General features: G+C 35.6%; 3 protein-coding genes across 3 annotated transcripts; all 3 read right to left on the bottom strand.

Moving 5' to 3' along the window:
• Positions 1 to 383: 383 nt before the first annotated feature.
• LOC115941501 (keratin-associated protein 19-7-like) lies at positions 384 to 615 on the bottom strand. Its single transcript, XM_031029908.2, has one exon. It carries the CDS (start codon positions 613 to 615, stop codon positions 421 to 423), a length of 195 nt encoding a protein of 64 aa, XP_030885768.2. The 3' UTR covers positions 384 to 420.
• Positions 616 to 3,616: 3,001 nt separating this feature from the next.
• Positions 3,617 to 4,269, bottom strand: LOC102751114 (NADH dehydrogenase [ubiquinone] iron-sulfur protein 4, mitochondrial). The gene has a single exon (XM_081804941.1). It carries the CDS (start codon positions 4,264 to 4,266, stop codon positions 3,739 to 3,741), a length of 528 nt encoding a protein of 175 aa, XP_081661067.1. The 5' UTR covers positions 4,267 to 4,269; the 3' UTR covers positions 3,617 to 3,738.
• Positions 4,270 to 12,418: 8,149 nt separating this feature from the next.
• Positions 12,419 to 12,610, bottom strand: LOC102729036 (keratin-associated protein 19-7-like). The gene has a single exon (XM_006734997.1). The coding sequence runs from the start codon at positions 12,608 to 12,610 to the stop codon at positions 12,419 to 12,421; it is 192 nt and encodes a 63-aa protein (XP_006735060.1).
• Positions 12,611 to 14,902: the final 2,292 nt, after the last annotated feature.

Consider the following 14,902-nt stretch of genomic DNA (forward strand, 5'->3'; position numbering starts at 1 on the left):
TTTTACATATTGAATATTCATTTAAAATGTTGGGTTCTAGGGGCTCCTGGGTGGCTCAATCGGTTAAGCATCTGCCTTCGGCTCAGGTCATGATCCTGGGGTCTTGAGAACGAGCCCTGTGTCAGGCTCCCTGCTCCTCCACGGGGAGCCTGCTTCTCCTTCTCGCTGTGCCTGCCGTACTCCCTGCTTGTGCTCTCTCTCTCTGTCAAATAAATAAATAAAATCTTAAAAAAAAAAAAAAAAGATGATGGGTTCTGGAGGTAAAAAGCACCAAATATTTGTAGAAGTAGTTTAACCATTGATAAATAGCTATCAATTGGTCCTGGAGAATATAAGATAGATGTTTTGGGAATCAAAGCACAAAAATAGGACCAAATAAATTTGGAAGCTTTCACTTTGCAACCAATTTCAAAAATACTTTTAGTAGAAGGTAGAGAATCCATATCCTCCGTAACACAGTGGGCGGCAGCAGTCATATCTTCGGGCTCCCCAGCCCCAGCCCCAGCCCAGTGTGGGGAACCTGCCGCATCCCCAGCCACTGCCACAGCCCAGGCCACTGAAGCCTCCACAGCCGTAGCCCAGGCCTCCGTAGTAGTTGCCGTAGTAGTAACTCATGGTGTCAAGGGTGGTGAGTTGGTTTGCGGTTCAATGCCAGAGTCAGAGTGTGAATGTCGCCATCTTTACAAGGACGCTTATATACTCTGATCAGAGAACATGACAAAATATGTGCCCTTCCTTTGGTGTCATTCCATGAATTATATTTGCCTGACACAAGTTATTAATCTGTGGTCCCCCGACCACAGGCATAAAGAATGTCTGAATCTGCTTGGCTACATAGGCTGTAGAGCAGAGCTTGCTGCTATAATCTTCTTAGAATGAATTGCTATTTCTTCAAAGTATTAACATACCAAAGCCTAAACAGAATACTTGATTGCCAGTCACTTGATATCAGTTACATTAAATATTGTTGAATTTCTAATTAAATATCTTCTCATCACTGGCATTTGAGAGTTACTGTAATTGGTTCTACAAAATAGCAAAAAATAATTAAGATCAAGGCTCTTAAGTTTATCAATTTCTTTAAAAGGCGCATGTATTTTGTATCATGAGAAGCAAATGATGCACCTCTTTTTAGAATATAAAAGAACACTTTATGTCAAGACAGATTTGGTTCACTTGCCATGTATACCAGAAAACAACCACAAAATCTCACCTGATTTCTAGAGTTTTAAAATTTTGGCAATGTACAACTAATAGGTTTATTTTTGGCTTTAAATGCCAGCATACTTATTTGGTTTAAATGCATAGCGGAATTGAAATCACTAGTGGAAAGACTATCAAGTGATCAAAAATCCATCTTGTGGGAAGTCTTCCCACAGTACGTTTTTTTAGTATCCTGGGCCCTTTCTCCAGAATACGTTCTAGTCTCACTGCTACCACAAGTGCAGATTATATTTGCCCCCCTACACCATGTCCCCCTCTTCCTCTGCCCTTCATCATTTATCCATGTATCTTAGATCTTCTTCAAATCTTACTCCAAACATCACCCAACTTCCTTCCTCCATGATTCATTGCTGCATCCAGGTATAAGTGTGAAGTGGGAAAAATGGTTTTGGCTCTAACTCTATATTCAAAAGAACAAAGCATCCTTCTACCTAGATCTCCATAGTCAATATTATACACTTGCCCCTGTCTTCTCTTTGCTTAGTCTGTGCCCATTTTTTTGTCTGTAGGTAATTTCTAACTTGTCTTTCCTAAGATATCAACAAGACCTTTCTAGGATATTGACAATGTTGTTAAAACTCCTAAAATCATCTTAAATTTTAAAAGACCTTGTACAACCTGGAAGAAATTTTCTTCATGTGTAGCACACTTTTAAAAAAGGATAAGAGAGGTGCCTGGGTAGCTAAGTTGGTTGGGCTTCTGCCTTCAGCTCAGGTCATGATCTCAGGGTCCTGGGATTGAGCCCCATGTTGGAGGTGTGGGGGGGTCCCCACTCAGTAGGGAGTCTGCTTCTCCCTCTCCCTCTGCCTCTCCCACCCTCCACTTGTGCTCTCTCTCTCAAATAAGTAAATAAAAATTTAAAAATAATAATAAGAAAATAAAGAAGGACAAGAAATAAAGAAGCACTCTTTGGAAGCAGTTGGCCTGATATTCAGAGTTCCTCACCTCAGCCCAGAGAGTTAATCAGTGATACCTAAAGCTCTATGCAAATGTGCCCATACCTTGACACTTGGGACTCAAGAAACTTGTTTTCTATGACAATAACCATTTTGCTAAGCTTTTGTTGAGATTTATAAGTAATATGACATAGTTTTTGGATGGGTGTGTTCACTGACCTGACCTAGTATCTAAACGAAACCTAGCATTTAGTTGGCACTCAATATTTTTTGAAAGAGTTATATGACTTTCATTGATATTAAATCAAGGATCATGCATATCATAACCTAAGCAACCGATCTGCTGTTCTAGGAAATGCTTTATGGCTGACATGAGTTCCAACAGGCTTTCTGGTTTCAGAGTGGCACTAACCCCAATATTAGCCTTTAATCTCCATGCTATTCTAACCCAAATGCATTCCATTTTTATTCCTCATTTCAGAAATCAGCCAATTGATAGAATGAATATTTTCATTTTTAATGAATCACTTAGAAGTATGAATAAATTGCATAGCATTAAGGATTCCATAGTCTCCTTGTGTAGCTCTGTCAGAGCATGTAACTATGATTAAAAGCTTCTAATTATTTTTTTAACATCTAAGACTATCTCTGCTTTATAGATGGAAACAATATGGAACACAAATGAAAAATTTCACTAACAATAAATGCTAAATGTGTTTTCAAAGAAGAAAACACATGACTTTGGTATTCATCACTTATAAATGTCCATCCACTGTAAAAAAAAAAAAAAAAAGAATTTGAAAAATATGAAACAAATGTTTTTCCCCATATGCATAAGCGAAAATTTTACATTGGAAATTTCTTTAGGGGTTATTATTTTTCTGCCCATTTAGTGGATCAAAGGCAGATGTGGATCATTATTATTATTATTTTTTTAAGTTTTCACTCATGACCCAAGTTGCTATTGATGCTGATGGATGGAGGAGTGAAAAATGTTCTTACATTTTCCCTAGCAGTGAAGAAGTATTTTGTTATAAATTCCAAACATTTTCTCTCACCTTAGATGCAGATTCATATAATCTAAACAAAACAAAATTATGATAATATTGTTTATACTAAGAATGTCAATGGCAGTAATAATTATATTGATTACTGCTTGTCAGGCCCAAAGCGCCTGTCCTTGGAGATACTAACCAAATGAAAGGATCAAACTCCACAGTGTGATCCTTCAATAGGGTAAGTGACTTGGCCTTATTTCCCTTGCTCAGCCCATACAACTCCTAGACAGCACGGACTGAAAGAAGAGGTCATCATGGGTCTTTGTTCATTTGTTTTGTTACCTAAAGTTGAATTTTAACATTGCTCATCATTTAATTATATCCAAAGGCAGATAACCTACAAATTGACAGGTGCTGTTCTCTATATCAGAACAATAAAAATGTTAAAGAAACATAGCTCTTAATCTAAGTAAAGAGATCAATCTCCATAAAAATCGCTTTTTTTTAGTGGTTAAAGGTCAAATTTATTAGGGGATTAAGAGATGTATTATACATGGACTATAAATACTGCACAGCTGACTTTATTCACCGTCAAGCACAGAGATATAGTCAGTGCCAACCTATTTTGTGGATACTCTTGTTCTTTTGTTCCAAGAAAAATTTGCACCATAAGACTTGGACTGGGGTTTTGGAACCTTCCTATCTTCAATGTCATAGCTCCACCCATTTTTTTCTGCAAAAGCAGCTGCATCTTCTTTAGTACTGAAGGTTAGAACCATGTTGGACAAGGGATCAGCCATTGATGCCCAACCCATCAAAGGATTTTCCCATCGCCTCCTGGTATCAAACTCTATCTTCCATTTCTTTGTGTTATTTACTCCAGACTGCATGTTATTGCGAGCGGGAACAAAGATCCTGACTTTCCTAGTTTTGATATGCTCTTCTGGAACACCAGTTAAAGTAGTGATACCCAATTTTTCATCAGCTGTTATGAGTTGCGTGTCCCAAGCTTGGTCCTGTGCCAGCCTCCATGTGGAAGTGCTTAACGACCTGATAGGAGCCCTGGAAACAGAAATGGCAGCTACAGCCACTGCTCTTTTCCCCCACAACATTTGCCTCAGCGTCTCTGACATTGAGACAGCCGCCATCTTGCTGCATCTAAGCTTTTCTTATAAGCATCACCAGAACTTTCAAAATGGTTTATGTGACAACATTCAAAGAGAAAATAAAGAGAGAAGCAGCATAGTATAATTGAATACTCTAGTCTTAAAATGGCTTATTCTGAGGTTCCCTGCCTGCAAGACTATGGGACAACATTACAGAGTTTATTGTCCCTTTCAGATCTTTAATTCTGTGATTTCGTTTTGTCCTTTTTTTATTACATTGGCCCAGCTTATACCAAGTATCAATAGGTTCATACCATTACCTGAAGATGCCATTCAGTTTTAGGAAAAATTTAGAAATTCTGATATTTTACCTATTTTATTCCTTATCTCTTATATGGTAGTCCCCTCTTATTCACAGGGGATGTGTCCCAAGATTCTCAGTGGATGCCTGAAACCACAGATAGTACCGAACACTATATATGCCATGTTTGTTCCTATACATACATCCCTGTGATAAAGTTTAACCTATAAATTAGGCACAGAAAAGATTAACAATAGTAACTAATAATTAAGTAGAACAACTGTAACAATATACTGTAATAAAAGTGATGTGAATGTGTTCTCTCTGTCAAAATACCTTTATTGTACTCATCCTTCTTCTTGAGATGATAAAATGTTTACAAAATGAGATGACATGAGGTGAGTGATAGGCATTGTGAGGTAGCGTGAAGCTGCTTTTGATCTTCTGACAACATTCCTGAAGGAGGACCATTTCCTTCTCACCTCTGGCTGACCTCAGGTAACTGAAACCACAGAAAATAAAACCACTGATAAGGGGGGACTACTGTCCCATCGATAAAATAGTCATTTTTGAAGGGATGAATGGGGTCTAATTTTTTTTTAATTATTGAATGGTATTTTTGGTTAGTTGAAACCACACAACATTTTGGTTCACAATGATATTTCTGTTTGTATATTATTCTTACTGGATTACAGATACTTCAGTGTGATGATGATGATGATGATGATGATGATGAACAGTGTCCCCATAAGAAGACAAATGGGATGAAAGAGATGAATGACCCCAGTTCACATTTGATTTTCCAGGTTATCAATAACTTTTATGTCTGTCTTATTTTATGTGCATAACAAATAGATGAAAGCAGACTATGAATAATGGAAGATCATATATATTTCAAAGATTCATAGGAAAACAGAGCTTATTTTCTATGAAAATTTAGCAATATGGATTATGAGATTTGTGGAAAGTTTGCTCTGATTATAGTTGTAAGGATGTGGTTGTCTAGCGACTACAAATATGTAGATGTAACACCACCTGTTTTTACAAGATAAAATAAAGGGAGACAATAGAGGTGGAAGATTAGTTGCAAATTTTGAGCTCCATTAAGAAATAGAAATAGATAAATATGAAATATGTAAAACAACTATATTTTTTAAAACGTAGGAAGATTTAAAACTCTGTAGTTGATTTTTTGCTGCCAAATTCAATTCTGAAAGTTATATAACTAAAATAAAGAAGAAGAGTAACATTCTATTGTTTCAAATTACTAATTCTCAAACCGGAGTTCTTTTTTATGCATTAATATGTACACACACATATGTAATTGTGTGTTCTGTATTTCTAATTGTAATTAGTAACACTTACATATAAGTATGTGCATATAACTGTGTTAAACAAACCCCACCCCCCAGAACTGTATTTTCTTTTTCAAGTTAGGTCATTTATTGGTATTCAACATAAATCATCTGTTAGTGCCCAAACTCGGGATGCCAGAGGACATAATGCAGATACCTTAAAATAATAAATTCTCTTAAATTCTTGGATTTCTCTTGGCAAATAAGCCTAGGGTAATCCCACTGCATTGACTGAAGAATGTTGTGGCAAATCCGCTCATGGTAACAGATTTTGGGTTAGTATAGCAGTAGTTCAGTAGATGCTAGAGAATCCATATCCTCCATAGCATGATGGGCAGTGGCAACCATATCTGTGGCTTCCCTAGCCCCAGCCCGGTCTGTGAAAGTTGCCACATCTCCAGCCACGGCTACAGCCCCGACCACAGAATCCCCCACAACGAAAGCCAAGGCTTCCATAGTAGCTGCCATAGTAAATCATGGTGTCAGGGATGGTGAGTTGGTTTGCTGTTCAAAGCAAAATCCTGAGTGTGAATGTCATACAGCTATGCTTATATCCCCTGAGCGGAAAGTGCGATAAAACATGGGGCCATTCCTTTGTATCATTCCAAATTATTCATTCACTTGAGGCAACTCATTAATCTGTTTGTTGACATAAGGAGAGGTGCACACTCATTAAAATTTCTGAGATTGCTTAGCTGCCTCGTTAGAACACCCTTGAACTCATTACATTCTTTCTGTTTTAATGAGAAAAGAAATCTGTCTTCAAAGTCACAAAATAAAAATTCCCTACCTAGAATTCTTCATCACTAAACATATTGCATCATTCATATTCGATGGTGTTTTCTCATTAAGTATTTTCTCATTTCCCATTTTCATATCATTCTCCGGGTACTTGTATCTTACTTCCATCTAGATTGGAATATACTGATCACGTTTAAAATTCTTAAATCTATCAAATTCTCCAAATGTCAAATTTATTTCTCAAGTTGAATACACACACAAATGCACACACACACACAAAAGAAAATTATTTTGACTTTATACATCAGCTTGTAAAACATCCTTTTGTTTAATCAACATAGTAAAATTTATTTCAGAAACTGAGAGACCAAACTCACTTCTATAATCAATCTGTAAGCTGTTCAAAAATATTCTCTTTACACATTACTCATTTTTCCAGACCAGGCCATCGCCAAAGTATTAGCTAAAAATGCAGATGACCTTGGCTCTACGCTTTACAGTTATTTTTTTTTTCTTCTTTACTTTTCTTCATAATCCATATGTCATATCTCTTATCAAACCTCTCTTTAAATCTCATTCTACATTCATCCCCAATACATACTTGCACCAGCTAGGTCTTTTGTTCTTATCCATTTTTTCCATCAGTATCTCATCCCTCTGTTCATATCCCTAATTTCATCATAGTATCTTTGTTCTTATATTTTCTTTACCAATTCTGTGTGTCCCAGCCCTTTATTTTCTCTCAGGCAATCAGCAAACATTTTTTTTTGTATGCTATTACTTATTTATTAAGGCTTTAGTTTATTTTAATATGTACTCTTAAAATCATGTAATATTTTTAACAGAGTCTCTTAAAATCCTGATGCCTTGAAAATCTCCAAGAATGAATGTGCAGTCATGAAATGACTGAGTCAGGAAACAAGGAAGGTAGAGAGCCAGTGCTCACTGGCTGCTCAGCTCACTCTATGAAGACAGTAAACCAAACCCAAAGTTTAAGCCCCACTGGAGTGTGATCATATCTTGGACTTGGATCTTTAACAGCATGTTTACTTTACATGATCTTAGACATGTTACAGAAGTTTTGTTTTGTTATTGTTGTGTTGTTTTGTTTTGTTTTGAAATGTGTAAGTAACATTTTATTTATTGAAATATAATTGACATACAATATTATACAAATTTCAGGTGTACAACATAATGATTCGATATTTGTATATATTGTGAAATGATCACCACCATAAGTCTAAATAACATCCATCACCATAGACAGTTACAATTTTTTCTTGTGTTGAGAAACTTTAAGATCTACTCTCTTATGGGGTGCCTCAGTGGCTCAGTCAGTTAAGCGGCTGCCTTCAGCTCAGGTCATGATCCCAGCGTACTGGGATCAAGCCCCGCATCGGGCTCCATGCTCAGCGGGAAGCTTGCTTCTCCTTCTCCCACTCCCCCTACTTGTGTTCCCTCTCTCTCTGTCAAATAAATAAATAAAATTTAAAGAAAAAACATCTACTCTCTTAGAGATTTTCAAATATGCAATACTGAACTGATGAATTGTTGAACATTATATCAAAAACCGATGATGTACTATATGTTGGCTAATTGAATTTAAATAAAAAAATAGTTGATAGGTATTGAGAAGTGCACTTGTGGTGAAGACTGACTGATACATGGAAGTATTCAATCACTACATTATACACCTGAAACTAATATTACACTGTATGTTAACTAACCTGAATTCAAATAAAAACTTTTTAAAAAATGCAATACGGTAGTATTAGCTATAGTCACCATGCTGTATATTACATCTTTATGACTTATTTATTTTTTAACTGGATTATACCTTTTGACCCCCTTCACCCATTTTTTCCTACTCCATCCCCAACCCCTGCTTCTAGCAACCACCAATCTGTTTTCTGTATCTATGAGCTCAGTTTTTGGTTTTTGTTTTTTTAGATTCCACATATGTGTGAGATCATATGGTATATGTCTTTCTCTGACTTACTTCACTTTAGCATACGTCCTCAAGGTCCATCCATGTTCTTGTAAATGGCAAGATTCCCTTCGTTTTTATGGATGAATAATATTCCATTCTATGTGAGCATGCATGTGTGTGTGTATTATTCTTTCTTTATCCATTTGTCCATCGATGGACACAGGGTGCTTACATATGTTGACTACTGTAAATAATGCTGCAGTGAACATGGGGTGCATATAACTTCCTGACTTAGTGTTTTTGTAACATTTTTTAAATATCTTATTTATTTATTTGAGAGAAAGAGAGAGCAAATGAGAGAGAGCATGAGCAGAGGGAGGGGCGGAGGAAGAGGGAGAAGCATACTCCCCACTGAGTAGGGAGCCCAAAGCGGGGATCATCCCAGAACCCTGGGATCATGACTTGGGCCGAAGGCAGACACTTAACTGTGCCACCCAGGCACCCCAATAACATTTTTGATAATTCATTCTCCCAACTGGATTTGTTCATTGTTCTTACAAACAAAAATATTTGTTGAATTAATGAAAGAATGAATTCTACCTGCCATAACTTGTAGTAATTCTCAAAGATGGAATATGGATTAAAATGGCTTTCAAGTTTTAAAGGAATATTTAACCCAGTATTTGCCTTGGCTGTTAAATCCTTTTTCCTTTTAATCAAAATTTATTCCATTTCTACTTTTCATTGTGAAAAAAAGTTGGAAAAATTTTTAATTCTCAAGGAGTCATTTTGAAGTCAATCACAAATAAATCTAACAAGTTTAAGAGTCCCATGAATGGTTGAGTAAATCTGCTAGATTGTTTGACTGTGATGACTAATTTATGTTCATATTTCTGATGCAAATAACTATGTCCATATGAGATAAAAATCAATATATTTTGCAAATTTTTAAAAAAGTTTAATAGTGAAATGTACCCTTATTTATGTATTTTCAAAGAAAAGTGGTATATGATTAAAAACAAATAATACATTATATGTTAAAAAAAAAGAAGATAGTAGGAAGGGAAAAATGAAGGGGGGGAATTGGTGGGGAAGACGAACCATGAGAGACTATGGACTCTGAGAAACAAACTGAGGGTTCTAGAGGGGAGGAGGGTGGGGGGATGAGTTAGCCTGGTGATGGGTATTAAAGAGGGCATGTTGTGCATGGAGCACTGGGTGTTATATGCAAACAATGAATCCTGGAACACTACATCAAAAACTAATGATGTAATGTATGGTGATTAACATAATAAAATAAAATAAAATAATTGTGAATACTGTGAAATATATGAACTAAATATTTTTTATTGTTTTTCTTTTCCCTGAGTTAAAAAATAGAAAAATGGTAATATCCTTTGGATATGAATTATCTTTGAAAACTGGGAAATATATATGTCTTGAGAGTTTTTGTCTGTTTTTCTCTTAATTCAGTGGCCTCAAAGACTTAGACAATTCTTTGTCATTCTCTTTTCAGGAACTTTCTACAACGAGACAATGACTTGATGTGAAACTCAGATCCTGCATTGTTGTACAAAATGTTGAAAATATATTCTTCCATTGGTCAAATCATAGCTTTTATTTGGAAGTTAAGGGCACTTCTGTTATAAATTCAAAATATTTTTCCTTCACCTGTGTCATAGACAGTGTTTCTCAATGTAATGACATGGATGGCTGTGTTTTTGCCTTGTTTTTGTTTTTGTTTTGTTTTGTTTTTTGCCCGGTAGGGCATGTTTATAGACTGTGGAACTATTACCTGATCAAGTGTGAAACAATGGAGCTATGCAACTGTATCTCATTTGCTATGTACACTGAGAGTCTACAACACCCAGATTGGATTGACTAAAAGGCTGGGTGATAACTGATGGCCAAGCAAACTTATTTTTAGGTAGACTGAATAAGTCTGTGCCTTTGAAGAAAGACTTTTGATAGATAGAGATAGAGAGAGATAGAGATGATAGAGATGAGATGATAGAGATGATAGAGATAGAGATGATAGAGATAGAGATGATAGAGATGTTAGAGATAGAGATGATAGAGAGATGTGTATAGATATAGGTGAAACCTGGATAAACGTAACATTGAAAGTAAGTTTTTAATTCTCTATGTCATAACAACAAAATGTTATAGAAATGGTTTTTCTACTTAAGAAATGTAATCTTTCACATCCTCATAAATAGACCCATGTTCATGGAAGCTTCCATGAAGGGAGAATATACAGAGCAAAGGAGGTTACACTGTCGCACCTAGTTTCAGAAGACGTTGGCCTTGATCCTGATTCTGTTACTAGTGCTTACGTAACTCTACAAAAGCCAATTACTTTTCTGAGGGGTGTGTGTGTGTGTGTGTGTCCGTGTATTTTTTTACCTGCAAGATAAGATGCATGGCCCTGCTGCCATTTAATGTCTGGTTTTGGCAAGTTTATGACAGTACTATTTAATTGAATCAAACATACTTTACCTATTTTGACACGTTTAAATAAAATATCTTAATTTTATATTGTTACCTGAATATATCATTTGATTTTAGGAAAAAACATTGATATTTCCTTATATCTTTTTTCTTATTTCATCAATAAAATGTCCGCCCCTGCCGTTTTTATCAGGGAAAATTCAGATCTATAAGAAGGCTCTGTGGGTTCAGCTGTGTTTAGCATCAGTTTATGCTAAAAATTAAATTAGTTTGAAATTATGTCTGGTTGTTTTTTTCCCTTATCGGGCTGAAAAAGTTCTTCAATATAAGAATGGTGGTAAAGAAGAATGCCATGTCTAGTCATGAAAATGCAATAAGAATATAAGAGAGCTGACTAAAAAATTTTAGTTAAAATGCTTTGAGTAAAATGACCTCACAGGAAAAAATTTACCCCAATTCATTACTGACTTAAAGGTCAGCTGCTTGATACAAATGTCAAATGAAATAATGTGCAGAAGAGTATGGTACACAGGATGAAATTATTCAAATTCAAAAATTCTTGGAAAGGTGGTTTACTTTATAATTAGACTAGTGATAAGGTTTGATCTATTATCATTTGATTGTGCTTAAAATAAAGAAAGCCAAATAAATTTTGAATAAATGAAAAGATTTATTATGCATTGTACTGAATTAAAAAATGTGATTCAATTTATATGAAACACATATATTTGATAAATAAATACATAGATATATTAAAGTGCCATTGCTTTTTGTTGACTTAAATCTAAACGTTATCTAAATAAAAGCAAGAAATTTAAAAATATTAAATTACTAACCAATTGAAACACTTTTTTTTCATTTCAGTCTAGAATTATTAGTTTTTACAGCTAGTTGTATGCATATTTGTGAGGTATATGAAAAAAAAATAATTCTAAGCCAGAGAGATTGCTTCCCTCATTGACAATTGAGTAGAATTGTCCCTTCCGTCAATCCCATCTGGGTCTTGTAGAGTCTCAATGTACAGAGCAGGTAAAATAACTATTCTGTGGCTCTATCAGTTCACCCTTAATCAGGTAATAGTTCCAAAGTCTGTGGAAGTGTCCTATAGGGCCAAAAATAAAAAGAGGGTATCACTTCCACATAACTGAGTTCCATGAACAAAACAAAAACCATATTTTGTTTTCAAAGTTAACATTTTACTAGAAGGGGAACAGATAATCTAAACAGGTATAAAAGCAAAAGAAGAGGATTCTAGAGTTATGATGAAGATGTAGGAATATATTGAAAAATCCAAAATTCTGAGACATTAAATAGTTTTGTGGAAATAAACCCAGCATGATATTGAATGTTCAGACACTGAACTCAGTTTTGGGAAGTCCCTTATAATTTTAGATGTTGGGTTACTGGCACGGTAGTTCAGTAGAAGCCAGAGAACCCATATCCACCGTAGCACAGAGGCCGGCAGCAGCCGTATGTGTGGCCCCTCCAGCCACAGCCATGGCCCAGTCTGGGGAAGCTGTCCCATCCCCAGCCATATCCACAGTCCAGGCCACCAAATCCTCCACAGCCATAGCTTAGGCCTCCATACCAGTTGCTGTAGTAGCTCATGGTGTCAGGGGTGGTGAGTTGTTTTTCTGTTCAAAGCAAGATTTTGAGTATCAGTGGCAGCATGTGTAGAGTGATGCTTATATTCCCTGAGCAGATCATGTGGTAAAATACATACCACCTATTTTTGTGTCATTCTATGTGTTACCCCTGTCTGACACGATCCTGACATATGAAGAGGCCCTCAAGCTCATTAAAGTGTTTGAGCTTGCATTGTTGCCTAGTCATGGTGTCCCTTAAATATATTGCATCTTTTTTATGAGAAAGAATTGCTGTATTTTCAAAGTTTGGACATCCCAGACAAAATAAAATTCCTCATGGCCAGGCATATTACATAACACATTTGCTAGTGTTATGCTTTAAAATTAAATATTGCATCATCTTTGACTTACCTTGACTTGTTATTTTTCACTTAAGATTAAATGAAAGAAATTGGTTAAATTCAAGGTGCTAAAATCTACTATATCCACTCAAAGCCATCTAATACTTCATAGTAGTCTTTTTGCAAAGCTAAAGAAACATTTGAAAGTCTGGGGGCGTCAGCTCACCTGCTGTGAACACCAGTATAGAACTTCAGGAAAAAAATAATGTTGAAATAGAGCTATCTTTTTTCTGTTATTTTATAACATTGGCCATCATAAAAATATTCCCTTTTCTGATTTTACCTACTAGTTTGGAAAATGAACATTTGGATTAACAACATGAAGTAATATTGTTCAAATATTAAAGGCAAATCAGAGTAATCAAAAATCTATTTCATAAGCAACATTCAAAATTGTTCAAAATTCCTTTTTTCACATCCCGACTCCCTTTCTGGCATATCATCTATCCAAAAATAAATTACATCTGTCTCCTGCCATACAGACACTTTTTCCTCCCTTTCCTCTAATCCAATCAGTTTTCAAATATCACTTTCTCTTAGTTCCTCTCAATCCCCACTAGGGTCGGGGAAATAGGTGAAATAATGAAATAGATACAATATATACAATTTATCTTTGGCTTCCCTCCATTTTTTATCCAATTCATACTTAAATTCTTCCATATATATCTTCACTCTTACCGTAATATTTTTTGCCTTTGTATTCTCTTTGCCTATTGTTTTTTATCTTATTTTATTTAAGTTCAATTAATTAACATATAGTGTAACATTAGTTTCAGATGTAGAGTTCAGTTATTCATCAATTCCATATAACATCCAGTGCTCATTACATCTCTTTGCCTATTGTGTGTGTGGTTTTGTTTTTTTTCCGTTTCAGAAAATAGCTAATAGCTTCGTGTCTGCTAAGATATGAGATGCTTATTAAGATCTTAGATGCTGAGAAAAAAAAATGCCTAATACCCTGTGAAGTTCAGTAAGAGGCTGTTAACATTGGAAATGTCTTCAGAATCTCCAAAAATGTAAGTATAATGTAAAAAGACAGGGTAGAGAAAGACAAATTGAAGACAAAAAAGTCCTGCAGCTTACTCCAAGTTAATCACCTATCCCCAAGGCTCACCTAAATCCTGGTTGAGCCCCATCAGATATGCTCTTAACTTGAGCGGAACATCTAAATTCTTTTTAAACTTTCATGGTTTCAAATATACTGTCCAGATTTTTTGAGCTTTAAGCAATTATCAAATGATGTTTTTTCCCAGCTGGACTTGTTGACTGCTGAACAACTACTAGCATGCTGCAGAAAATCAATAAGGAACAGCTGAATGGGTGAATGCGCTCTAAGGTTCTTACAGGTAAAGATCACGTCTTCCGTAGAATGGATATCTCTATAAATGCATCTGAGGATTTAAAGGACGAATTGGCTCAAATAGTTTTCCTGCTTTAGAGAAACATAAAGCCATCATTTCATTTGATTTTGTCGTTGTTGTTTAAAGCATATTGTAAAATACCCAAGTCCTAAGTGTACAAGTTAGTGATATTTTGCTTTTATTCACAGACCACCTATATCGATCACACCCAAGCTCTCCAGATTTTCTCTTGACCCTACCAGTTAGTATTACTCCCTAGAATTTTGCCTGATCTGGACATCACCTGAATGGCATCAGATGGTATACCAGCAGCTTTTCTCTCCTGAATGATTTTGTACATCACTGTCTCTGTGAGACACATCGTTGTTGCATGTAACATTAGTTTTGTTGTTTTCATTACTGCAAAGTAGCCCATTTCATTACTGCAAAGTAGCCCATTTCTCCAAAGTAGCCCTAAAGCACAATTTATTTACTATTTTGCTCTGGTAAATCTGTATTTGTGTAGTTTCCTTTCTTTCTTCCTTTATTCCTTCCTCCTTTCACTCCCTCCCT

This window comes from Leptonychotes weddellii, chromosome 1, assembly GCF_054177405.1.
Source record: "Leptonychotes weddellii isolate Sample4059 chromosome 1, ASM5417740v2, whole genome shotgun sequence".
Taxonomy (NCBI): domain Eukaryota; kingdom Metazoa; phylum Chordata; class Mammalia; order Carnivora; family Phocidae; genus Leptonychotes; species Leptonychotes weddellii.

Bases quoted from the DNA above. Each gene is read 5' to 3' on its own strand.
- LOC102729036 (XM_006734997.1), bottom strand. From the start codon at position 12,610: ATGAGCTACTACAGCAACTGGTATGGAGGCCTAAGCTATGGCTGTGGA.
- LOC102751114 (XM_081804941.1), bottom strand. From the start codon at position 4,266: ATGGCGGCTGTCTCAATGTCAGAGACGCTGAGGCAAATGTTGTGGGGG.
- LOC115941501 (XM_031029908.2), bottom strand. From the start codon at position 615: ATGAGTTACTACTACGGCAACTACTACGGAGGCCTGGGCTACGGCTGT.